This window comes from Eptesicus fuscus, chromosome 13 (assembly GCF_027574615.1).
Source record: "Eptesicus fuscus isolate TK198812 chromosome 13, DD_ASM_mEF_20220401, whole genome shotgun sequence".
In the NCBI taxonomy this organism is placed as follows: domain Eukaryota; kingdom Metazoa; phylum Chordata; class Mammalia; order Chiroptera; family Vespertilionidae; genus Eptesicus; species Eptesicus fuscus.
The window spans coordinates 11,792,810-11,819,642 of record NC_072485.1 but is presented as its reverse complement, the minus strand read 5'-3'; the positions used below and the strand labels follow the sequence as shown (position 1 = coordinate 11,819,642).

Genomic DNA, 26,833 nt, shown 5'->3' with positions numbered 1-26,833 from the left:
GGTAATCGCATAGGAAAGGAAGAGATGAGAATTGTAGATGAGGCAGTGAAGTGTCTTGGGAGCATTTGAAATAGGGCTCTGGTATGTGTGGCTTTTTGATTGTGGGCAAGTTGCTCAACGTCCCTGAGTTTAAGTTTCCCGACGTATAAATATATATAACAAAAATAGACAACAAAGCTTTCCATGCAGAGTTGTGAGAATTAGAAATGATATAAATGATCATGTCTAGCGCCCTGCAGTGTTCATTAAATGTTAGCTATTATGTTTGACCACTCTTGGTTAACTAATTTTGAATATTTATCTTCTTTTGGTTGATTCCCTGGAAGGAACTGGAGTGGTTTAGCATCTTAATCCATATCTCTCACTAATCATTTTTAAAGGGAAAGTGAAAAGACAATGCAAAGAGAATATTTATCTAATCAATTACAAAATATACTTTTTTCTCCTCCTTTTTAATATCTGTGAACCTAGGATATGTCTTATAATTGATGGTGTCATACAAAACAATCAGCCAGGCTGAGGTAGCGCCTTTGCCTGTGCACATGTGAAGTTATTATTTTTTGTGGCATGAGTACACAGATGCAATTCTAGGTATTTCATTCTAAAAACTGGCTAAGGATTATTTGAAGACCACGAGTCCTAGTGATTGTTTGCAAACATTATTTTGTGTGTCTTCTGTTAAAATGCAGAAGTTTCAGCATCAGAACTTGCTGAAGAGTGAAATTTCTTAAGATGTCACAGACTATGGCATAGATGGAAAAACAATAACTCTAATTTCAAAAATGATTTAGAAGAGTCTGAAAATGAGGAACTTTTAGGAATAACTTCACGTAATTGTTTTGCTCATATTTTTCTTCTTTCTTTTAAGAGAAAAATACAGACTTTTTTTTTTGTATGTCCATGAATTTTTTCTCTTTCTTTCTTAATCCTTTATAACTACCCCCTATAGCTTCTCTCTTTCAACCCCTGAGAGCTGTCAGCCTATTCTTTACCTAGTGAACAAAATGAACTAACAAGCAAAATAGTGACAAGCTCATATTTTTCTTTTTCTGGATAGACAGAGTGAATATGATACAAAATCTATATCTAAATAAGTATAAAGAAATACTTTAGTAATTAAATATTAATTAAAGGAAATTTTAAGAGATTTGGAAGATTATGTTATGGTTTAATTGCTTATTTTTTTTCCTTTCCTTTCCTTTCATGCATCTTGTAATTTATAGACCCTTAGGCTCTCTCTCTGAAATACAGTATTTTTTTTTTCACTTATTGAGGAAGAGAATAAATAAATGAAAAAACTCCAGAACAATGTCCTCAGTTTTACAGGATATTCTTAGTATGTCCTAAGGCCATGGCAGGCCAAGGGCAAAGCCATGAGGTAATTGAAGTGTATCTTTAATTTTGGATTCTTTTGTCCACTCTTAAATGGAAAAGCAGGTCAGTGTAATAAAAGAGCAAAAGATTTGGAGTGCAAAGATTCAGGTTTTAGTTCTTGCTCCAATAATTGCTGTTTTGTGAAATGGTGTGGGTCCTGTCACCTCTCATGGCATAATAAATACCTGCTTTGTGTTCTTCAGAAGGTGGTTAGTTAAAAAGCACATTTGAAAAGTTATATGCAATCTTAAATGTGCCTTCTTTTTTTTCTTTCTACTGATTAAAAAGAACTCGGGTTTATTTGTCTAGACTCTAGAGGAAATAAGGTGAACCCACAGTCATAGGCTATGACTGACAGTTACAGTCTACAGTCTACATATGGCCCAATATTGCATCCACCAAGAGTTAGAGGAATACTCCTCCAGGAGGAGTTGGTGAAGGCATTCTTAGGAGAAGACTGATAATATTTCTAAGCTACATACCCCATTCCCCTCGGTAACCAAGTATGGGCATCCCATTGCCAAGCGTCCTTCTTCCCCTGACCCAGCATCCTCACTCTGTCTTCTGGCTGTAATGACCAGGCTCCCTGTCCAAGCTACTCCTTCTGCCCCCACCAGTTCCCCTGCTGGTCCCCCACCCCCACCCCAATCCGGCCCACTTCATTGCCTCCCTCATTATGAATGTTCTGTATCTCCTGTCCCCGCAGAGCCAGTACTTCTGTAGCTTCAGTCACGTTTTTAGTCTTAAAGAAGTACTACTGGGAATGGGGAAATATTGCTCAAAGGATAAAACTTTCAGTTCTAAGATGAACTAGTTTGGGGATCTAATGTATGGCATTGTGATTATAGCTAATGATACTCTGTCATATACTTGAAAGTTGCTAAGAGATTAGATCCTAAATGCTCTCATGACAAAAAAAGAATCGGTAACTAGGTGATGAGAGCATACTATGGTGACAATCATTTTGCAATGAGTGTGCGTCTTAAATTTATACAATGTTATTGTCAATTATATCTCAATAAAACTCAGTGAAACATAGAAATGGTGAGACTTAAGGTACAGTAGAAAGAGAATGGTGCTTTGGCCAGTGATTGGGGAGTTAACTTGCTGAGGAACAATTACTTATAGCCCCCTCTGTCGACATATCATACACATTCAATTCATTTATTTATACCTTGAATTAATCTTGCTTAAAGGTCTTGAAACATTTCTGTTAAATATAGTTAACTTATTCATGTTCCTTAAAATGATGGCTTTCATTTTTTTTAGTACAACTCATATAAAATACATTTATGCCTTGACCCAGAGCACACACAAAAGTTTATATATGTGTGTAAGGTACAGCTAATTAAAACAAAAGATTAAAAAAACACTTAACCTAACAGATCACTGAAAGATTGCAACCAGCAGTTTAAAAACACTGATTTAGAAAACAAGTACTTTTCGCAAACTTGATGAGAAATATGTTTGGTAGCCTTTAAGTTAATTTTCTGGGAAATAAGATAAAGTTTAACAGATAATCTTAGATTATAATTGTCTGTGGTTATTCCAAATCTGATTTTTCATTCATATGTTATTTTCTTCCAAGGGACTAAATTTCTACACATGCTTTTATAGCAGATAAATGAGAAAATAATGACTTTGTTTTTATAAAATCTAGACTATATTTTCTTCTAATCTTATTTCTACTATCTTTTGTCCTGTCTTGCGCTTCCTTATCATTTTATTAAGAAATGATTTCTGTATTCTTTGCATTGTTCGCAAATAAGTCAGTTGCTTTCCATTTCTTACTTTCTGGAGTGAGACAAATTGTCCATCCTAAAGACAGAGCTTGAAGAATTTCCTGCTCCCAATATTTTTTTCACTAAGTCTAAGCTCATTAAACATTTCATTGTTAGGAATAACATTTTTTTAAAATTTCCTTCAAGAAAATAATAATGCTGCTGCTTCTCCTCCTTTCTCTCCTGTCTTCCTCCTTTCCCCCTCTTTCTTTTCCTTTTTCTTCATCACATAAATATATTATTGGCAGTATAAAAGGCAACTATAATATTTTATATTTAAATATCTTATAAATATTCATTAAATATTCTATTTTGTCCTAGTGAACAAGTTAAGTAAATGATGTGTTTCAAAACTAACTTTATCTACATAAAATTGATGAATGTGAATGTTAAAATATACCACCTTAATTAAAGAGAGTTGTTTAGCCACTTAAGGAGTCCTTTTTCTTATCAGTTTAGAATAGTATGCTTGGTTATGCCAATGTAGAAAAAAAGAGTATATTTCTTCATTCATTCCATCCAATAAAAAAAGATAACTTCTGGGAATTAAAGGTATACATGGACAGCAGAAGGTTATAATCTAGAATGAAAAACAGGTTTATTAAAAATAAAGTACAGTGTGATCAATGAACTGGTTGAAGTATATGTGGAGTACAGTGGTAACTGAGAAAGAAAAAACAATGTCTTGAGAGAAGGGTTCAAAAAAAGAGCACATGGATCTTGAATGACATGTATAGGGGACATTTTTTCAAAGAAGAATAGTTGTGAGAAAGTCCCACGATATTTTCAGTCTTCCTGGCCTGTCACAATTAATTGTGGTGACCTTGGCACTGTATGACACCTTTTAAATTTAAAAAAGAGATATTTTGTCATTTCCCCTGATGCTTTTACAATAATATGCGGGCTTGTGTCATTGCAGAAAATTGTCTTTAATTAAATTTTACTGAACTTCTAAAGAGCAGGTTCCACTAAATGGCTGTAAATTTTTCCCTTTTGTTTTCTCAGCTAAGACCTTGTCCCTGTGACAAAAGTAAGACCTTTCTAAAATATACCTCTCAGTTTGTTGGCAGAATTTCTCATTTGCAAAGTCACACACTTAGCCCATGTAAATGAAAAATTATTCAGATGGTAATTCTTTTTATACAAACCAGTCAGGAACAATGCAAGGGTTTGAAATAGAGCCCAAATCTGAAATTGCAAAGCTCAGGTCAGCAGTGTGTGGTGGCAGCAGCACAGAGCTGACCCCACCATTGCTTCATCTTCCTCACTTCAGGCACCATATCTAACTTCTCCGGTTTTAAAAAGAGCAGAGGCATTTTTCAAAGTATAAATTTGTGGTGGTTTTTGATTATTGTTTATTTGCTTATTATGTGTCTCCATTAGAATGTAAACACCATAAAAGCAGAGACTTCATATATTGTATTTATTCCTATATTCTCAACACATAGAAAAGTGTGTAGCATATATTAAGACCTCAACAAGTATTTGTTGTGTAAATAATTAAGTGAAATAGATCAATATTGAATGAAGTAAGTCTTTTCCTCTAGCAATTATATTTTTTGTAAATAGGGAGATGTTATATCTTATTCTCAAGAGCAGTGGGAAGGGGAATAACATTTGTGATTGTTTTAACATTGCAATTGAATTTCAGATATCTGGTTTGTTCATTCATTAAACATTTATTGAACATCTACAAGTTCTCACACAAAGATAAATAGACACAGAGCCTCCTCTCATGGAATATAGATTTAGATGTGGTAGTAAATGTATAAACAAGTAAGTGCCATAATATTTATCCTTGGTATTTATAAAATTTACAATCTCACTTTCAACTATTCACAAGTGAACTCAGAGTAGTTATAAGAATGTAATAAGTAATATTTTTGCCTTTTGACATGCATTTAAGTCACTCATGCCATGAAGCTTGGACAGAGACTTGTCAGTGAGTTTATATGGCTCTTCACTATTTGAACATCCCCATGGCTTGTGTTATGGCTCATTCTTAGATAAACACTTTTTAGGAGAAATTACTTGTTGTGGCATTGTGAATTTAGGGTTCCAAAGGGTTTTTTTTTTAATTTACAAAGAGGGGTCCTCTTCATCTCTTTAGTCGAATTTCAAGAGTCTACTGTTATTTACACATACTAAAATAGAGGAATGTGCAAGAAACCAATGTAGCAGAGATGATGGGATGATGAAGTGTGGCAGGTGAAGGGTCAGAGGAGGGAAGACTGTGTTAAGGGGAAATATGAAATATGTATTGAAGGTTAATAGAGTAGGAATTTGTCAGAAGATTATGGTAAGGAGGACAGTACACATAGAAGAAATAGCATGTACAAAATCCCAGAAGTGTGAAAATGTCCAGTGAATTTAGTAAACAACAAGGCATGTGGTGTTTTAAGAGCAGAAATTCATAGGAAGGAGGAGTGTTAGAGGAGATGGGACATTGGCAAGGATCCAGGCCATTAAGAATTATGAATTCCTTGCAAAGGAGTCTGGATGTTCAATAGGAAGTTAGGAGCCATGGAGAGATTCTAATTGGGGAGAGAAATCTATTCAGGTGAATGTCTTAGAATGTTTTAGAAAAAACCATCTGGCAGCTATGTACTGGAAGATCAAGGAGGAACTAGAGGCAGGTAGACAAGTTAGATTAGTGTGATAGTCCAGGTGAGAGACTGAGAGCCCATGCCGAAGAACAGACAGTGGGGATGGAGAAGAGAGCCATTTAAAAAGAGACTTAGGAGATGGAATAAACAGGACACTTCCTCAGGGATTTCAGTGTTCAAAATCTAGTTTCTGAACACAAGTTGTTTTTCTTTTTAATAAATCTGAGATATTTTTCCATAAGTGTTTTATGATTTTCTTCTTGTTGTTGAATTCTTCTTACATGACTGGGGCAAAGGAACAACTCAAAAATGTGACCTCTGTGCTGTGTTTTAATAGATTGAAAATGCTTCAGAGGCCTAAGAAATTAAGAATGTCTGTGGTTTCCTTCCAAGATCAAGAGACCAAGTCATCCCACTGAGACACTCATGTCATCCAATCCATATTCTCATCTTGCAGATGTGGAAAAATGCCAGCAGCTGGATTCCGTTTGCTAGACTCAGCGAGTCTGGTTCAGGGGACTCTGACAAGGGAAACTCGCAAGATGGGCTGCGTCTTTCAGGACATCTCTTGAATTTAGTTTCCCATTTCAGAATGGGCCTCTGACACTTTGCTCACCATAACGTGCATGTCCTTCTTGCCTGCTGTTTTCTTCCTCCAGATCTTTTGCAGGCTCTTCTAGGGGACTCACTTTTGTCCTAAAAGGGTTTGCTTCGTTGTTAAGGTCTTCTTATTTTCATTGCTTTAAACTTAATCACTTGACTTCTCAGGTAGCTCCTACTTTCTGGTTTTGTTCCTCCATTTTTATCTGCTCTTCAACCTTTACCTGTCTGCTCTAACATTTCAGACCCTTGACCTGGCTTCAGATCCTTGGTTTTACTTGGATTGTAAATTGTTTATTTACTTTCTTTTTTATCAAATTTATTGGGCTGACATTGGTCAACAAGATTATATAGGCTTTAAGTGTACAGGATATGTACACTGCATTGTGCTCCCACCAGCAAAAGTCAAATCCTCTTCCATCACCATATATTTGGCCCTCTTTTCCTTTTACTACCCCTAACCCCTTCTCTCTGGTAACCACCGTATTGTTGTCTGTGTCTCTGAGTTTCAGTTTTATATCCTACATGAGTGAAATCATATGGTTCATAGATTTTTCTGACTTATTTTGCTTAGCATAATATTCTCAAGGTCCATCCATGTTGTCTCAAATGGCAGTATTTCATCTTTCCTTATGGCTGAGTAGTATTACATTGTGTATATGTACCACATATTTATTAAATCCTCTATCAAAGGACACTTTGGTTGTCTCCATGTCTTGGCCACTGTGAATAATGCTGCAATGAACATAGGGGTGCATATATCTTTGTGAGTAAATGTTTTCAAGTTTTTCAGTAGATACCCAGAAGAGGGATTGTTTTGTCATATGGTAACTCTATTCTTAATTTTTTGAAGGGCTTCTATACTGTTTTCCATAGTGGGCTGTACCAGTTTACATTCCAACCAGCAATGAATGAGGGTTCTTTTTTCTCCACAAGCTGTCCAATACATGTTATTAATCACCTTGTTGGACCCCAAAGGAAAAGGAAGTAAAGGCAAAAATAAATGAATGGGACTATAGCAAGCTAAAAAGCTTCTGCACAGCAAATGGAAATGACAACTAAACAAAAAGGCAACCAACAAAATGGGAGATGATACTTGCAAACAACAGCTCTGACAAAGGGTTAATATCCAAAATATATAAAGCATTCATACATCTCAACACCAAACAAACAATCAAGTTTTTTTAAAGGCATAGGATCTCAACAGACACTTCTCCCAAGAAGACAGACAAATGGCCAACCGTTACATGAAAAGATGCTCAGCTTCACTAGCTATTAGGGAAATGCAAATAAAAACTACAATGATACACCAATTCATACCTGTTAGAATGACTATAAATCCTTTATATTTCCAAAATTACTCAACTCTTTTTACACCCCCTATGCCACAGCCATGGCTTTTAGAACCACTTAGAAGCTGATAGCTCCCAATACAAGTTTAACTTACATTTAAATTTCCCACCCAAAATTAACTCACAGTCTCCCACATCTTCATCCCACCTGAAAGGAACTTATTTTTTCTTCTTTTGCCCTTATTTCAAACCATGACACGCATCACACTAATGCAGAGCTTTGGGAATCCTCCTTTATAACTCCTTTCTTTTATCCTTGACATCCGGGAAGTCACCAAGTCCTGTCAAATTACCACCTACATATCTCTCTAATAAGCCTTCTCCTTTCCATCAGCAGTGCCACTCAAATTTCACTAAGAAGTTTTTTTTAGCTTATGTTTCTTGCTTAGCCATAAATCTAAAATCATTCTCCATGTACTAATATTCTGAATCAGAAATATAATTTGCCAATTATAATTGCTTAGCTTGCTTACCTAGTACATATGGTATATTTAAGTTTAGCTTGTTTACCTAATACATAGAGTATACTTACCAATCACCTATGTGCATGTAAAAAGACCCAGGGTTATCACAATAAATAAGGTAGACATGACTGAGTCTCAAACTCCTAATGGCTTTCAAAAATCACATCTAAAGTCCATTATATGGAAATCCCTCATTGGCTCTTGTCAAACTAGTGAAAAAGATTGGGAATTATACTGGGTGAGCTTTGTTTTCCTTTGGCTTTTGCCCCTGGAAGGACTCCACAGAGCATGTGTAGCTATATAAAAGGCAGACAGAAATGATCTGGTGTAAGAAGCTAAGGGCCCAGTCTGCCATGGTGATAGTCACGGGAGAGCCAGGCACTGATCTAAAGGTGGAGATATCTGTCACCAACTACCTTTTAAGCTCCTAAAATAAACTGACATCTTACCATTTCCAGTATTTGATTCAAAGTGCTCAGAAACACTTCTGACTCCTTTCATTGAGAACATACTCTTTATTAATATCATGACAGAAAGTAGTTACAAATTGAAATGTGTTACTCTATACTAAAAAATAAAGTTCTACCATGATTGGATTTTTGTTTTGATAATACCCTTACCTACTTGAAATATCTTAAAAGTACATTTTTAAGATGGAAGTATTTGGTATGATTTTGGTAATTGTAGGATATATATGTCCTCCTACATACACCACTCAAATTGATAGCATAGTTAGACACACAGGTTGATATTGGCCACACACTGCTGTGTCCCTGGCTCCTGGTGTACAGCTCTCACTGGCCGCTCTTAGGTAGTTCCCTGGGCAGGTGTTATTGCTTGGATACACTCCCTTAACCTGACCCAGCTTGTTTGTTTTGTTCATGTGTGTGTGTGTGTGTGTGTTTTTAATCCTTACCTAAGGATATTTTTTTCCATTGATATTTTTAAAGAGAGTAGACGGGAGGGAGGAGGGGGAGAAAGTGAGAGAGAAACATCAATGTGAGAGAGACACATGATTGGTTGCTTTCCCCTGGGGTCCCCCACTGGGCCCAGGGTTCGAAACAGCAGCTGAGGCACGTTCCCTTGACCAGGAATTGAACCCATGACCCTTCTGTCTGAGGGCCGATGCTCTAACCACTGAAAAATTGGCCAGGGCTCATGTGTTTATTTTTAACTTGCTAGAGTGAAAGGCAATGGAGGCATAACTTAGGCAAGTTTCTGGTAAATTATCCTTTAGTTAAAATTATTTTTTTTTAGAATATTATTTTTATGAAGAACAGTTGAAGAAAACAAAATATATTTAAAAATCTAATTCAGAAGGCAGAGTAGTTTATATTCTGAGATTTTTTAAAGAGGTGGTTCACATTCATATTTCACTTCAGTATTTATTGGCTCACCATTGTGTTCAGGAAAGTTCTGGTAGGTGCTGGGGCTATAATAGTAACATAGATGCTATTCATGTTCTTCCAGAGTTGAGTACCAAGCAGAGGAGACAGATAATGGGAAAAAAATACTTAAAGTGTAGTAACAATTAGGAGAAAGGAATTACAGTGAATACAATTCACACCAGGGGCACTAACTTCCGGATGAAAGACTTTCTGGAGAAAGGGACTTCGGAGTTGTAGTCTAAAAGGTGAGAAGCCATCAAGACAGATCAAGAAATGAGGAAAGCAGGGGGAACAACTTAGGCACAGGCATGGAGCAGAGATGGTGGGTCTACGGAAATGATGGCGATTACCCCAGAGAAGTGGTAGAGGCAGCCTAAGCAGGTACACAGCAACAGAAAGCCCTGGGGAATAAAGTAGATTGGTGTGTTTAGAGGTCTGCAGGTGACTTGGTAACATAATAAAGTATATAAAAATAATGGTATATATTTTAATAGTTTTATGAAGTCATACATTTATAGACAAAGTAATCAGAAATTTATTTTTTTCAGAAATTTAATTTAAATAAAGAGATTGATTTGGTTAAAACTACACATTTCTTATTCTGAAATTCATGTGTCATGGGAATGGGGCCAAAACACAATAAATCAGGACACACTCACAGTTGTAGGAGTTCTATGTGCTAAGAGATTCCTTAAAATTGACATTGTGTGGAACACACACAGAGAATTGGTCTTTGATGATTACTTTGTGTAGATTCTTCATTTATCAAATTCTCTTTTTGAAGAAGAAAGTTTCCTACTTTTTTATCTTTTGTTTGCTTGGATGGGATCAATGGCATGGTAATTACAAATAAATACTACAAAAACTTCAATCTCAAACTTCAAGTTCTTCTCAAAGTTTGGTTAAAACAGTGCCTTAGTTAAATCAGATGACTTATTCTAGTCCATGGATTCATTGATTTGTGAGAATCTATTATTCTTTTATTTTGTAATAGAGGACACCATCAAAATAAAAATGTCGTGGCTGGACTGAAGCAGAAAGAGCAATTTTAAGTTTTGATGAGTGGTTTTAGCCCCAGTGACTATGTTTTTTATTTTTATTTTTTTGAGCCATTAACTAATTTCATCTAAGTTTTAGTCAGATTTGGGAGGATCTAAAGATCCAATGTTTTGTTGTTAATTTATGAATTATTAGACTAATGTGGCAAGCAGAACTAGTAATGGGTATGAAACATTGATTTGAGGTATCTTTTTCCAAGGTGCTATATACATTCTTAGTTTGCAAACATTGATAAGGGACACACACATGAATGAGTAGCCAATGACTTGAACGGTAAAAATATAGTGCTGCAAGTATTTAGAGGAAAGAAAGGTTGACTTTTTTTTTTTTTTCTCAGCATAGAATTTCCTTTCATTCTTCTGATCAAGTCACATATTCATATATTTAAATTTTTAAGAATGTGTACTAAATGCAAAATTCAGTGGTAGATGTTGAAGATACAGAAATGATTTGAAACTGAAAGGGACATTAAAGTAATGGTTCTAAAATATTGGGTAATCCATTGGCTCATTTGCAAAGCTGATAAACACTGTGGATACAACACACACACAACAAGCTCAGGGGATCCATGAATGCTTTGAGGTCTACCATTTGCGAATCCTGTTTAATGATTTCTTAATATCCAGTTTTATTCATTTTTTAAAATTTGCCGCCAAACTCAAGGTTTATTTAAACCTTATTATGAGGGTTAACTTTGTTTACACAATTTACCCTCTTCCAAATTAATATTGAGCCAGATCTTCCATACACATCTTGAACTGAGAAATATATTGCTGATATTGGGGAGCCAACCTGCTCAGTAAAATGAGCATGAGCGCCATCTAATGTCCAAATGGAACAAATGTTTGTAACAACAGTAATATACAACAGGATTTAGGGTATGTACCAAAGGATTTAGGATTATTGCCTTTGGTTGGTTGGTTCATTTCTTTCCAATATTCGTGAATTATTATTTTTTATTATCACTTTCAGTTCTTTTATTCCATATAACAACCCCTTGAGTTAGTTCTTACTGTTGCAAATTAAAACTAAACATTTTGAGATAAGACACATTTGTAAATTTGTCTTTTTGTTGATGGAGGAGCATATGATTTACATTTTAAAATAATTTTTATATTTTATAACAGTTTTGTATTTTAAGAATAATTGTGAAAATACTACAGAGTGTCCCCAAATAAGCCAAATTCATTTTTCCCTAAAAGTGGTACTATTTTTATAATTAATGAACCATTATGGATATATTATTATGAATTAAAGTTTATATTTCCTCCAAGTATTCTCAAATTTTTTCCTAATGTTCCTTTTTTAGGTTCCAAGATTCCATCTAGGAATCCACATTACCTTTAGTAATTGTCTCCTTATGCTTGGTTATGACAGTTTGATATACAATTGATTTGGTGTATATTTGAAGTTTCTTTTAGCTTTGTTACTTTTCAAAATAATTTAAAAATTTTTCTCAGAAAACACTTTTAAGTGGTTTTTTATAAACAAACTAGAGACCCAGTGCACGGATTCGTGCACTGGTGGGATCCCTCAGCCTGGCCTGTGCCCTCTCACAGGCCTGCAGGGATTAGGCCAAACCAGCAGTCTGACATCCCTCGAGGGATGTAGTAGTGCCCTAAGCAGTAGGCAGCCGGGGAGGAGCCCAAGCCTGGTCCGGGCAAGCAAAATAAAAATTTTTTCAAACATATAAAAACTGAAAGAATTCATTGCCAGTAGACTTACAGCTAAAAAAACGTTTGAGGAAGTATTTTAGGCAGAAGGAAAATTATACTAGATATAAATATGGATCTAAACAAAAGAATGAAGATTACCTTAAAGGGTAACTTCAATACTCACACCTTGGACTTCTGTTACTATCTATCTTACCACATCATGAGTTAGAACATGAGGATGCTCCTGACCCAGCTTCAAGTTTTCTAAAAAATATAAACAGGGGTGTCCCCCAGAAATCTATACACATGGATGATTATAAAGTCAGTGTTTATTAACATTGTTCATTTTCAAAATTTGAAAGAATCTACAAAAATGAATAATTATTCTTATCAATGCCTGTTTTAAACTGATGACCATTCTGGTCCAGGCACCTCTGATAATACAAAGCTATAGAATCACAAACATCAAGAATCATTTCCTTTGGTATTATTGTGCCCCTAATTCGTCAGCTATTGCCAGTTTTGTACCATAAACTTTATCTTTTATGTGTCCCCATAAAAACAAAATCTAGTGGTACTTTAGGATAAATTTTAGTCTGGCTTCACCCATTATTTCAAATCACTTAAACCTGAATTAAATTGTGTATACATTTTGAGGGGACACCCTATATATGACAAGATATGAAGAGGAACACAGTGATAAGAACTTGCTACCTGACTGACCAAGGGGAACAGAGCTAGCTGCCTGGCAATCTGGACCACTCACCTTAAATAAGTTTTCAGTAATGAAGTTACTAAGAGACTAATAAAAGTCTATAGTTTTTGGTGTCTATATTTTAGGTTTTAACTGATACTGCAGATTTGGTTATTTTGGTATAGATCAAGGGCATACAACTTTATTACTGAAACCGTATTTAAGTGTATATCAAATGCACCTTGAGGGCTCCTTCAAGGCATGGACCAGACTAATATTTATCAGATTCTCAGAGAATAAAATATACAACACTTATTTATACAGTAATTGATTAGTTGTTTTTAAAGCTGTTATATTGTACCTTTTACATTAAGATCTTTATTGTACTCAGGTTATTTTTCCACATGAAGACACAGTTGATACAGAATATCCTAATGGAAATGCCATATTTTTCTCACTAATTTGAAATGCCAACTATGTCATATATCAATCACGTATATATGCATTGAAGGTTGGGGGAGCTATTTGTCTATTAGTGTATGTCTCTATGCATCAATATTATAAATATCTGTGTACTAATTAGATGTTTATACAAATACTTGATATCTCATAGGGCAAATATTTCAACTTTTTCTTCTTAAGTATATCTTGGTTCCTCCTAATATATTGAATTTCTAAATAAATTTTAGAATCATTTTTTAAAGAGTAGATGACAAGGTTATTAGGAACTCAGCTAGATAACATTGGTTTTAACCTGTCTTATTATGGATTGATACATGCAGAAGTCTCCAGTCTGATGAGCAGGGTTAGTCTATGAGTAGCATTTTATCCTCACAGCTATAGCAGCAGTAGCACACATGGTATGGAAAAGCTGACACTGCCTACCTAGTGGACATCTAGGGATCAGATCTCCTCCTCATTTCCCAGAGTTACTCACACTCCCCTACTTGGTCACCATTAGCTTTGGTTATTTGGGGTAGATCGTGGGAATACAACTTCATCACTGAAACCTTATTAAAGTGTATATTAAGTATAGATTGAGGGCTCCTTCAAGGTGTGGACCAGACTAATATTTATCAGATTCTCAGAGAATAAAATATACAACACTTATTTTACTCTTCAGGGTTTCAGTTGACTTTTATTGACAGACACCAGGGTTGAATGCTCTATAACTCCATTTTAATACCATGATGGGGAATTTAGGCATTTTATTCAACTTTCACCACTTACTATTGAGTGTCTATTTTGCTCTTGGTCCAGAACTAAGTGTTGAATATTCAGCAATAGGAAATACATATGGATTCTTCTCTCACGGGAAAAATCCAACATTGAAATAGAATAAACAGAAATATAAATATTTAATTTATAATTGTGTTTAAGGCTATGGAGGGGAAATAGGGTTTTATGTGAGAATAAATAACTGGAAGGAGAATAATACATTTTTCATATATAGAGCATTTAATGTACAAATGAAACCTGATTTAACTTGTAACATAACTAGATTTATGTAGCAAATTAAATAAGTTTTAATAAGTCCACTTATTCATTTATTTCACAGCATCCATGTTTATCCAGATATTGGGCTCACAATAACAACCAAGGCCTTTGAGGAGTTCATTGTTTAACTGTGTGCACAATTAGCAGTACTTCTCATTAAAATAATTGCATACCAAATGAAAACATAATATAACCTTTTTTTTTTTTTTTTAGATGAGGATAGGCATTCATTCAGGCTCTGTGCTGGCTGGAGTTGTTGGGGTAAGAATGCCACGATATTGCCTGTTTGGAAATAATGTCACTCTGGCAAGCAAATTCGAATCGGGAAGTCACCCTCGGCGCATCAATGTCAGCCCCACCACTTACCAGTAAGTGTTCTGGTTTCCTCCCTGGTCTTTGACACTGCCTTGGGCTAACATCCTATCATTTGTAAGACCCTGTTCTTTTTCTTGGTTCTGTCATAATCCGAGATAATATCAGTGTATCTGCCCAGTCTGAAAGATAGCAATTGTGACACAAACTTTTCTTCACACTCTGAGAGAGTTCATGGGAAACCTCACTTGAGTGAGAGGTAAATACATTTGTCATTTCCCACAGTCTCTGTTCTTCTGAGGTATACCTGCTTAAAAGATATGAGAGCAAAGGTTAAGGGTTAAGGTTAAAGGCTAAGGTTATACTAGAAACTCTAATATTTTCAAAATGTTCCTCAATGTTTATGAAAATTAAAGGAATATGCTAGAGAAGGTGGCTTGTCTCTTTTTCTTTTGAATATGAATATAAACAAGGACTCTCTCCAGTGCAACATATACTGGGTACAGAGTAAAACTTCAGTCTCCATTTCTCATAAAGGTCTTATTTCACAATTCTACACTTTTTGACAGCTGCATTCATCCTTATTTTGTGCCTGGTAGATGTCATCTCAGCCACTAGATAGTAAGCTCCATATGGGCAGTGGCCACGTTTGTTTGGCTCATCATTATACACCCAGAATTTACCAATGTGTAGCACATCAGAAGCACTCTATAAATATTTATTGAACTAATGAATGAATGCATTAATAAGATGGACTTCTCTAGAATAACAAAGCAGTATGACTATCTCATCCCTGTTAGACTTTTACTTTCTGCTAGGCATTGTGTACAAGCTGTTTAAATAGTGCCATGATTTGGGTAACTTAGAAATTATTGTAAAACTGTAAAGTAGAAATAGTGATCATTGCCTTTTTTTAAAAAAAAAATTTGTATTGATTTTTTTTGAGAGAGAGGAAGGGTGAGGAGAGAGAGAAACACAGATTAGTTGCCTCCTGCACCTCCACTCCCCACCCCATCTACTGGGATCAAGCCCACAACCCAGGCATGTGCCCTGACCGGGAATCAAACCTGCAACTTTGGGACGAAGCCCAACCAACTGAACCACACAGGCCAGGGTGATCATTGATACTTGTTATTAACATGGCTACAAAAAACAAACAAACAAAAAAAACCCTCAAGCAGAAAATCTGAATATATAGGTAACAAAATTTGATTATAATTTAAAAGCAACAACAATGGAAACAAAGATAGACACATTGAGATGCCATGTAGGGATAGTTTCTCTGACTGGCACCAAATCATGTAATTCTTCCTAATGCTTTATAAACCAATTTTTACATTTAGTCTGTCCTCAGCCCTTTTCCTTGCTTTTCCCTGTGTTCCTCCCTCCTTATCTTTTTTCAAAAATACTATATTCCAAGCACTACGGTAGGCACTAATGTTATAATAATGAACCTCATAAGTTTGATCTCTGCCCTTGAGAAGGAGACCATGGACTAAATGTTGGATGTGCCCAAGTAAACAATTCATTAAATAGAATGGGTTGGAGGTCAAGAAACGCTGATTAGAATATTAAAGTACGAGAAGGGGTGGGCTAAAATGAGGAGGAAGAGATAAAGCTGGTAAGTCAACTTAAGGGGTTTCAACCTAACCCTAAGAGCAGCAGTGGACATTGGAGAGTTTTTGTGTTTTTTTTAGTTTTTTGCTCCAAAGTGACTTTTTATTTACTTATTTATTTCTTTTATTTTTTTCCATCACTATTTATCCTCACTATGCCCGCCTCCACTTCCACCCTGCATTCACCACACTGTTGACCAGGTCCATGACTTACCTTTTTTTCTTTTTTGCACAATCCCTACACACCCTCCCAATACCCTCCCTCTTCCACTCCCCCCTTCCCCCACAGACACACCAGAGCTGTCTGCCTGCTCTCTATCTATGAGTCTGTCTCTATTTTGTTTGGTAGTTAGTTTGTTCATTAGATTCCACGTATGAGTGAAATCATATGGTACTTGTCTTTCTCTGGCTGGCTTATTTCACTTAGCATAATGAAGAATTTTAAGCAAAGGAGTGACTTGACCAGATTTGTACTTTAAAAAGATCACTAAAGTTACAGAAAGAAGAACAGATTAGGAGGTGGGGAGGAATAGGAATCTAGTGATTGAGAGGAATAACCATATCCCCATTTCCTTGATTACCGAGATCTTAGCGTCCCAACATTTGCTTTCAACTTGTCTTGCTGTGTTTCAGAAGAGTGGTTGGATTCAATGGCTTTGAACATCCACTTTTATCTGGGATGCCATTAAAAACACGCTGGCTCCTGGTTAAGTTTCTAGCAAATTAAATATGGCTACCAGTATGTGATTTTAGTAATTGGGTTTTCATATTCTGGATCTTTTTGTGCTTAAGTATTTTCTGTTTCTTCCATCTACCCAAGTCTATAGAGTTCTGCTGTAAAATTGTTAGATTCCACATGGCACAGGTGATTTATGAACCTACACCAGGATGCTCACAGTGAAGTGCCACAATTGACTCTTGAGGGACAGTCTCTATCAGGAGACAAAATTACACTTTCTTAGTGCAGATAAGAATTTGTGAAATAAAACTGGAAATTTCAAGCTCTCATGAGCTTAAAACTTAGTTTTGTTTCCTGAATTAAATTTGTAGAATATCCAATATAGTCTTGTCATCTTGAAATCTTCAGAGAGGTTTATACTGAATTCATTTTTAGTAAGACTATATGATTATAAATTTTGAGAGAGTGAATTATTTGGTTATTATGATAAATTGAAATAATTTTCTGAACAATTTATTTCAAATACATTTTGCCCAAAACATTTAAGTAGTTGGTTTAATACTTTATTATATTTGCTCTAGTTATTATTTAATAAAAATAAATAAAACATTTCCTTTGGATTTTCCTCCTTTTCATTGGGACAAATACCCTAGTAAATTTGGTGTGTTTCAAAGCCTAGTGTTTTATACATGATCTTTCTCATATATATATATACATATATAATGGAATTTTATTTTACCTATTTTAATTTGTGTAAGTGATATGTCACTGTATGAGCCTTTCTCTAACTTTTTTACATTTCATCTTTTAAGATTTATTCATATGGAGACATGTACCTGTAGCTCAACATTTTAATTACTATACTATTCCAGAGTAAGACTACACCATATTTTACTTTTACTCATCTATTCCTCTATTAATGAGCACAAGGTTTTAAAAATTTTTTTAATTATTAAAAAGTATGTTCCCATGAACATTACTTACCTGTTATTATATAAGTTTGATACTTTACTTTCAGATGATATCAATAATTGAGTTTCCTATAGGTCATTAGAATTGAAATGATGAGCTTTTATTTCAAAATTAATTTGGATATAAGGAATGAAGATTTTAAAATCAGGGCCATAACTTTTATATGAATGGCCTTCATTTTTCCAGTAATGAACAAGGACCATTTCCTCTTCACCTAGAGCACTTTATTGCTAGACAAAAAGAAATATTTAATGACTTTTGAATTTTCCATGTTTGATGTTTTCATTTCTGTTCAATAAATGTGATGTTTCCACTCATCCAAATGTTAAAATAATGCACACATTACAAACAATTGTCTTTTAGCATCAAGCTACTGATCTGTGAAACTGAAATAATTGCTTATGTTAAGGACAGTTTCAGCAAATTTGGAAATGGCATGAATAATCGAATGATTTGCCTGAGCAAATCATTACTTGCATTTCCTTGTTATTACAAGCGAAAAATGTAGAAAGACTCTTTAATTACTATGATATGAAATTTTCCTTACACTTAGAGATTTTTGTTTCTCTCGTTTTATAGTTGATCTATTTATGGACTCTACAGAATGCCTATTTTTCATTCACTGTGGAAGGCCCCTCTGTTAAAACCAAGTTGCCTTCTGACCACTGCAATGTAAACTGCTCACCACATCAGAGGATGTACAATGGAGAAGGATGAGGTAGCCGATAAGAACACAAGCTCCAGAAGCGGAGTGCCTCGGTTGGAATCCAGGCTTTAAAACTTAATGCCTGTGAAATTTAACAACTTAATTTAGTAGTAAATATGATGTTTACAAATCTCCTAGTACTTGGAACACAGTAGACATCCATTTATTGCATCATCCTGTTCTTTTCTATGAAGGAATAGACTATCTTATTCCTGCACTTGAGTCTCATATTTAACGAGCTTAGCCACGTTGAATTATGTGTAACAGTGCATTACAGACCTCATCTGGCAATCCCAAAGGTGTGGGTTTGGTAATTTGGGCAAAGGCATTTGAGCTATGACTCAGTACCCAGCTAGTAATCGCCTTATTCCTGTAAGTTTTTTATTAGCTAAGGCATCTTACTGATGAGTAAGTCATAATTATGTGATAAAAACTGTTTTCTTGGCAAATACTCAAATTTAAGTAGCAGTACATTATTGCATATATGTTAACTAGGTTAACATAAACATTGTGACTTAAATGACACAAATTTATTATCTTGCTGTTTTTTGGGGTAGCCGTCTGGTACAGGTGCCCCTGTGCCCAGCAGGGCTGCATTCTTTAACCTGTTTCCTTGCCTCTTCCAGCTTTTAGAGGCCACCTGCATTCCTTTCTCACAGTTTCCTTTCTGTGCACCTGAAACATATATAATTTTACTAACCAATGTTACCCCAATAAATTAAATTTAAAAAGAAAGAAAAATAATAAAGCCAATAGTAAAGCATTTCTCTGACACTGCTCACATCTCTTTTTCTAACTCTTTTTCCTTCTTATCTGCTTTTAAATTCCCTGTGATTATTATGGGTCCATTGGATAATCCAGGATAATTTCCCTCTTTTAAAGTCAGCTGCTTAGCAACCTAATTCATCTTTGCTAACAGGTTCCAGGGATTCTATTCTGCTTACAACAAGGGGAAATCTGAGGGGTAAGATCTGCCTGGAGCGGTGGTACAACCCTACTTATACTTTGCACTGAGCCACTCCCCTATCCTGCTCCACTGTATGTCCTCTGACAGGGCGAGCTATTTATATTGCAGTGGTCAGAGGCAACTTGGTTTCAACAGAAGATGGGTTTTCCACAGTGAATGAAAAATGGGCATTCTGAAGAGTCCAGAAATAGATCAACTATAAAATGAGAAAAAACAAAGCAAGCTTGTGAGTTTAACGTACTTGTTAATGTATCAATTATGTAAAAAGAAAAAATCTGAGAAAGAAAATAACTTTTGCAAGATGAATGCTCTGGCTTCTAGAGGATTTTTTCAGGAACTAAAGGTATAGATTCCTGAAAAGGGATACCTACTTCAGGACTGTCCTGGTCATTTCATGCTGCTCTGACAAAGTGTGGACCACAGAAATCTTTTCTTACAGTTGTGGAGACCGGAAACGGGAGGTCAGGGTGCCAGCAGGGTCAGGTCCTGTGGGGAGCCCTCTATGGCTTGCAGCGGATTGACTTCTCTTTGTATCCTCACTCAGAGGAAAGAGGGAGAAGAAGCAAGCTCTCTAATGACTCTTATAAAAGGGCACTAATTCTATTCATGAGTGCCCCACCCTCATGGCTTCCTCTAATTGTAACTGGCACTCAAAGGCCCCACCTTCTAATACCATCACATTGGGGGGCAGGGTTTCAAGGATGAGTTTTGAGAGGATACAAACATTAAGTCCATAACAATGACTAAATTACATTTCTATATTTAAGAGGTAGTAGAGCCTGCCAGTGTAGCTCCGTGGTTGAGCGTCGACCTGTGAACCAGGAGGTCACAGTTAGATTCCTGTTCAGGGCACATGCCCGGGTTGTGGGCTCCATCCCCAGTGTGGGGCGTGCAGAAGGCAGCCAATCTATGATTCTCGCTCATCATTGATGTTTCTATCTCTCCCTCTTCCTTCTCTCTGAAATCAATAAAAAGAATATATTTTTTTAAAAGCTGTGAAGTCCTTGGCTTGAGGAAGAGATTTAGGAGCAGTCCTGAAAAACAAGGAATTTTTACAAAGCTGACTGCAGTCTCCTCACTTTGCAATCTGCCCTCAGATGTAGCTACCCCCCTATAATCTCTAAGAAAGCTGGGCATACAAGAAGTTGTAATAGTTAGCTTACAGCTATCTTTAGACAACAAGAACCAAGCTTAAAATTTCAAAACAACATTGTTTGTGCTTGAGTTTGGTATATAAATTCCTAGCCTAGGAATCAGGAGAACTGAATCTCATCTTGATTCAGATATTAACTTGCTGTGACATTTTTGGCAAACCAGTTAATGTTTCTGAGCTTGGTCTCCTCATATCTACAATGAGGAAGACCAAGATGATCTCTCAAATATCTTTTACCTCTAAAATGTCATGATAGCAAACGTTTAATGAATTACTTATTTTCTCTAAGCAATTTCTCCTCATTACATTTACCATATTTTTTCGTGTGTAAGATGCTATTTTTTTTCTAAAATCTTTAGACTGAAAATCGAGGGGCATCTTATACACAGGAGTGAGCTGCGCGGGTGCATAGCTGCCTATACCTTGTCCAACAGGCTTCCTTCAATCACAAGCTTTATTGTTACTGACGTCAGCTGATGTCGTAATTGGAAGTGGAGGTGGGGAGTGTGTAAATGCAACAAGGACCAGAGTGTTCTGAGCCCATAAAGATGTCAAAAAACAAAAAGATAAATACCAGCAAGTGATTGTCTTACTCTGCAAACTTCAAACTGAATGTAATCACCTATGCAAAAGAGCATGGAAATAGAGCTGCAGAGAGACAACTTGGACCTCCTCCCACTGAGTGTATGATCAGAAAGTGGAGAAAACAACCTGTGAACTGAAAGGTCCTGGGTTCAATTCCAGTCAAGGGCACATACCCAGGTTGTGGGCTCAGTCCCCAGTAGGGGACGTGCAGGACGCAGACAATCAATGATTCTCTCACATCATTGATGTTTCTATCTCTCTCTTCCTCTCCCTTCTTCTCTAAAACCAATAAAAAAATATATATTTTTTAAAAGAGAGAGCAGTAAGGAGCAAGTGGGATCAGAGCAAGGGAAATTCTGTTCATCTGCTTGCAGGACATTCGATCCTTTCAAAACCTCCATGGAGACATTTGGTCCAACCATATCATCTACCTACTCCATGTATAATTGCCAGAAAGGTTCATTGGCAAACCAGCCATGACACAATTATTGGACTAATAAAACATGATCATATTTTTAGTGTATTAATCCTGTAAAAGAAAAGTATCAATAGAGGTTATGGGCTATTTGAACCCAGGGACGTTTTCTAAGCCTGGGAGTTTTTGACAGGACCAAATTTCTGCTAATTTTCTTTCCCGACTCTGAATATATAAAAATGCCAGGTTTTACTTTTCATACTCAGGGTAATAAAGAGGAGGTATGTTCTTCCTAAAATATTTGCCTGTTGTCTCCATATTTCTAACCACATCAGTATCCGTAACTCTGAATCCAAATGTGGGTATCTATGACAAAGCTTCAAAAAACAGAGGCTTCCAAGTTAAACAGAAAACTGTCTTGCTATTCAGGATTTTACTTTATAGGCAATATGGAGGAATGCATCTTCCTAGTATATTGTGATATGCATGGAATAATTGAAGAAAGTTGAAGCAACATGGGTATATTCTTTGCACGTAAAAGTTAGTTATTAATACTAGTTAAAAGCAATAGCTGGAAAATCTGCTTCTGTCCCTTTGTCAATATAATTATTATACACTAGAGGCCCAGTGCACAAATTCATGCACTGGTGGGGACCCTTGGCCTGGCTGGCGATCAGGGCCGATCAGGGCAATCTTGCCCAGTCCTGATCCGGGCCAATGGGGGCCGGCCGGCTACGGAGGGACCACGTGAGGGCTCCAGGGCATGTCCGGCCCATCTCACCCAGTCCCAATAGGCCAGATTCCAGTAGCAAGCTAACCTACTGGTTGGAGCGTCTGCCCCCTGGTGGTCAGTGCACATCATAGTGACTGGTTGAGCAGTCAACCGAATGGTCAACCAATGGGTCGGACATTTAGCATATTAGGCTTTTATATATATAGACTAGAGGCCCGTTGCATCAAGATTCGTGCAATAGGCCTTCCTTCCTCTGGCTGCCAGCACCCAGGACCTGGGCCGAAGCGGAGCCTTCAGTCTTCAGTCTTCAGTTTTCGCTCAGGCAGAGCCTTCAGTCTTTGCTCCGTGCCTGTGTATGCAAATTAACCTGCCATCTTTGTTGTGTTTATTTGCATACTCACTCCTGATTGGCTGGTGGGCGTCGTGGAGGCATGGTCAGTTTGCATCTTTCTCTTTTATTAGTGTAGATGACTGAGATACTATATTGTAAATACTCCTCTTCCTATAAATACTTAATGTGGGAAAAGACATCCAACAAACTTCAGGAAATTTCTGTCTAGTAGTTCACCTTGAGCTTTCAGTCTTTTAAAAAATCAAAATGCTCATCTGCACTAGTGACTTGACTTGATATTTAAAAAAAAAAAAAGTATTTGGGCTGATTAAAAGGTGGTCCTGTTGGTCTTTTATGTGACTTTATTGATCTTCTTATGGTTTGTAGAAGCACCAAAACAGTAAACACGATATTTTACAAAAGAAAAATAATCGGTAAAGACAAATGACTTAATAATTTTCTGAAAAGGAAAACTTGAGCTGTGCCTCAAGTTATATTTTCATTTTTCCAATTACAGACGGCAACATTAATATTATCCTTCTAACTGTGCCAATAAAAGTCCCATCCAGCAAAATTGAATGAGATATTTAACTCATTTAGACATTTTTATTTTGTCCTTTCTTTCTTTGTCTCCCTGCTGTATCAAATATCATTTTCCCCCAGAAAAATATAATTTTAAATATTGGAAATCATAAGCCTTCCTAATTTGAAAACATAAATCTGGCCTAGTTTTTTTACCTTTAGAATATCCCCCCTCAGTCATTCCATGTATTTACTAGCACATTTTAGATCATAATGAAGTATTTGAGGATCAGAATACAATGTTGTGGTTATTTTTATAGTAAAAATTGTACATACTTACCCATTTTCTCAGTTCTATAGGACTTAAAGTAGTTGTCAGAATCAATGCAAAAATAAATAAAGAAATGCTGGCACTTATTTAATAGCATTTTATTATTTCAGAGATTGGGAATGAAACAGAGTGTCTGACAATGGTGACTTTTTCTTCTTCATGGTTTGGTTGATTATTTGGCATAGGTTTGGTCCATATGATTAGGCCAGAGGTTGAATGTAGAGTATTTCTGGTTCTGTATTAGGGCACATTCTGTACTATGTACGAAGGCTGTTTCTTTTTTCCCATGACAGTAATGCTAGAAAGTTAATTACCTAATTTAGTTTTCATAATTTAAAGGCACTGATCTGATTCATATCAATAGATCTTACATGGGAAACATCTATTAACTGCACACACAAAAAATGAATTTTTATTTTTATAAATAGCTCTTTTCTTGGCCATAAATATGTTTATAAATAATGCCAAGTTCAACTAAATTCCCCACATTATCTAAATTCCTGTAAAGTGAAAATTTACTAAGATCATTGAGGGTAATCTAAAGCAAGAGGGAAAACCAACCCACATTTTCCTTTCTCTTTCTCCTTTAAAATGGCCTGGAGGTCAGTGTTTATTTTGCAACTAACAAATGATGAAAGACACTTTCTGAATTTTTTAGATGTTCAAATTTTAGCTAAAAAGGCCAAGTAGAAAAGTAACTTTTAGACATTTGTTGGCTATGGAACCAATTAAAGTAAAATTTTATTTAAAAATCCAGGGTAGAATAAAGATAAACTAGTGTTGTTGAAGTGTTGGGGTATTGTGTAGCATTTAAGGAAGTCTTAGGGTTAGCATGTTCATGAGTTTCCTGACACATGCTGTGTGCTTACTCACATATGAACTCTATGGAAAGAAGTTTCCTCTGATGCTTTCAGTAGATTTCCAAAGTGACCCATAATTCAGAAAACATTACAAATTGCTACTGGCTAATTAAATAAATGAATGACCAATAAAACACATCAAGAGACTGTAGCTCACACTACTGTTCTGCCACTAATTAGTTTATGACCCTAAATAAGTCACATGAGTAATCGCATCCTCTGTTTCCCAGGAGTTAGAAAACATTAGACATTTTTATTGTCTAGATTACTTATAAAAAGTTTACCCTAAATCCTGGAGTAATAAAAAGGACATCAATGGAAAAGCAATGAAATCTGAATGGAATCTGTAATTTACATAATAATAATATAATTTTATTAATTTCTTTAGTTTTGACAAGTATACCAGGTTATGTAGAAGGTTTATATGAGGGAAAACCAAGTTAAAAATTTAGGGGAACTCAGCAGTATATAGTATCCTTGCAATGCTTCTGTAAATATGAAATTATTTCAAAATAAAAAGTTTATTTAAAAGATTATTACAGCTCTAGCCAGTTTGGCTCAGTGGATAGAGTATCAACCTGCTGACCGAAGGTTCCCAGGTTCTATTCCAGTGAAGGGCAGTAACCTAGGTTGCAGGCTCAATCCCTGGCCCTGGTCAGAGTGTGTGCGGAAAGCAACCAATCGAATGTGTCTCTCTCACATTGATGTTTCTCTCCATCTCTTCCTTCCCTCCCACTCCCTCTAAAAATCAATGGAAAAATATCCTTGGGTGAGGATTAACAACACAAAAAGGTTATTGCAGTTCTAACATCGAGTGAGATTGAGAATTTATTTTCAGCTTAGACAACAATGGGCCTTACATGCTATTGGAGACCCTTTGGATATTTTTGAGTCTGGAAACAACATGATGAAAGGAAAACATAATCAGAGATGATGTTCCACAGGGAGCAGAATAAGGAAAATTAGAGGAAATGGGACTGTTAGGAAGAGACAGTGTTATTCCAGGCCTGAGGTATGGTCATGAACTAGAACTGTGGCAGTGGAAATAGAAGGAAAACCAATGAAGTATGAACACCTTTAAAGAAATAATTACAGCCCAGCCAGCGTGGCTCAGTGGTTGAGCATCGACCAGGAGGTCACAGTTCGATTCCCGGATAGGGCAGGTTGTGGGCTCCATCCCCACTGTGGAGTGTGCAGGAGGCAGCTGGTCAATCAATGATTCTCTCTCGTCATTGATGTTTCTATCTCTCTCTCCCTTTTCCTTCCTCTCTGACATCAATAAAAATATATTTTCAAAAAGGAAATAATTACAAGGCTGACTGGGCAAAAACATGTATACATTCTACTTATTGTGTGGTCAGTGCTGAGCCTTGAAACTGGAAAGCCATTTTTCTATTGTTAATCATTTAAAAAAAATAATTCCTTATGAACTTACCTTTTTCTTTCAAAATTCTTGCTTTGGGGTTAACATGTAATCAGACTTCTAAACCAATTTCTATTTCTTCCATTTTCTCATTTATGTGTATTGCTTTTTAAAGGAATTAGAAAAAGTTTATATCATTATAATTGATATAAATTACATCATTTATATAATTATAATGACAACATATCATATATTATATTGGATTTGTTATTGTATTGTTACATTAAGTAAATAAGTATGTTTCAATTTTCCTCAAAACCAAGCAATGTACCATTCAGAAAAAAAGGTCATGAATTACATTATGAGAATGCTTTTTTTTTTTAAAATCCTCCCCCAAGGATATGTTTTTATTTATTTTATGGAGAGAGAAAGAGAGAGAGAAACATTGAAGTGGGAGAAACACCGATTGGTTACCTCCCTTATGCACCTCTACCAGGGATCGAAACTCCAACCTAGGCATGTGCCCTGAGCAGGAATTGAACCTGCAACCTTGTGGTGTACAGGATGATGATCCAACCAACTGAGCCACCCAGCCAGGACAGAGTACATTTCACTATCTAATAAAATAGAGTAATTTTGGAGAAGTCATTTTTCAACTAGAGCATTGAAAGTGGTCTCAATTGGAACTTTACATTCAGTCTTGGTTTCAGGTGTACAGCACAGTGGTTAGACATTTATATGACTTACTAAGTGATACCCTTGACAGAGACTGAATATTTTATCAGTCAGTTCCTCTCACTGTTCTTTTGTGTGTAATG

The 26,833-nt window shown here is 36.0% G+C and overlaps 1 protein-coding gene across 2 annotated transcripts in view; it reads left to right on the top strand.

Annotated features, from left to right (window-relative positions):
* Positions 1 to 26,833, top strand: part of GUCY1A2 (guanylate cyclase 1 soluble subunit alpha 2) — a 352,258-nt gene that overhangs the window by 260,738 nt on the left and 64,687 nt on the right. For both annotated transcript variants that reach the window (XR_008557856.1, XM_028132015.2), the window contains exon 7: positions 14,684 to 14,838. Coding sequence is in view for 1 of the 2 variants with exons in the window: in XM_028132015.2 (XP_027987816.2) it covers positions 14,684 to 14,838 (155 nt within the window). In the remaining variant the exon portion in view is untranslated. The remainder of the gene's footprint in view (positions 1 to 14,683; positions 14,839 to 26,833) is intronic.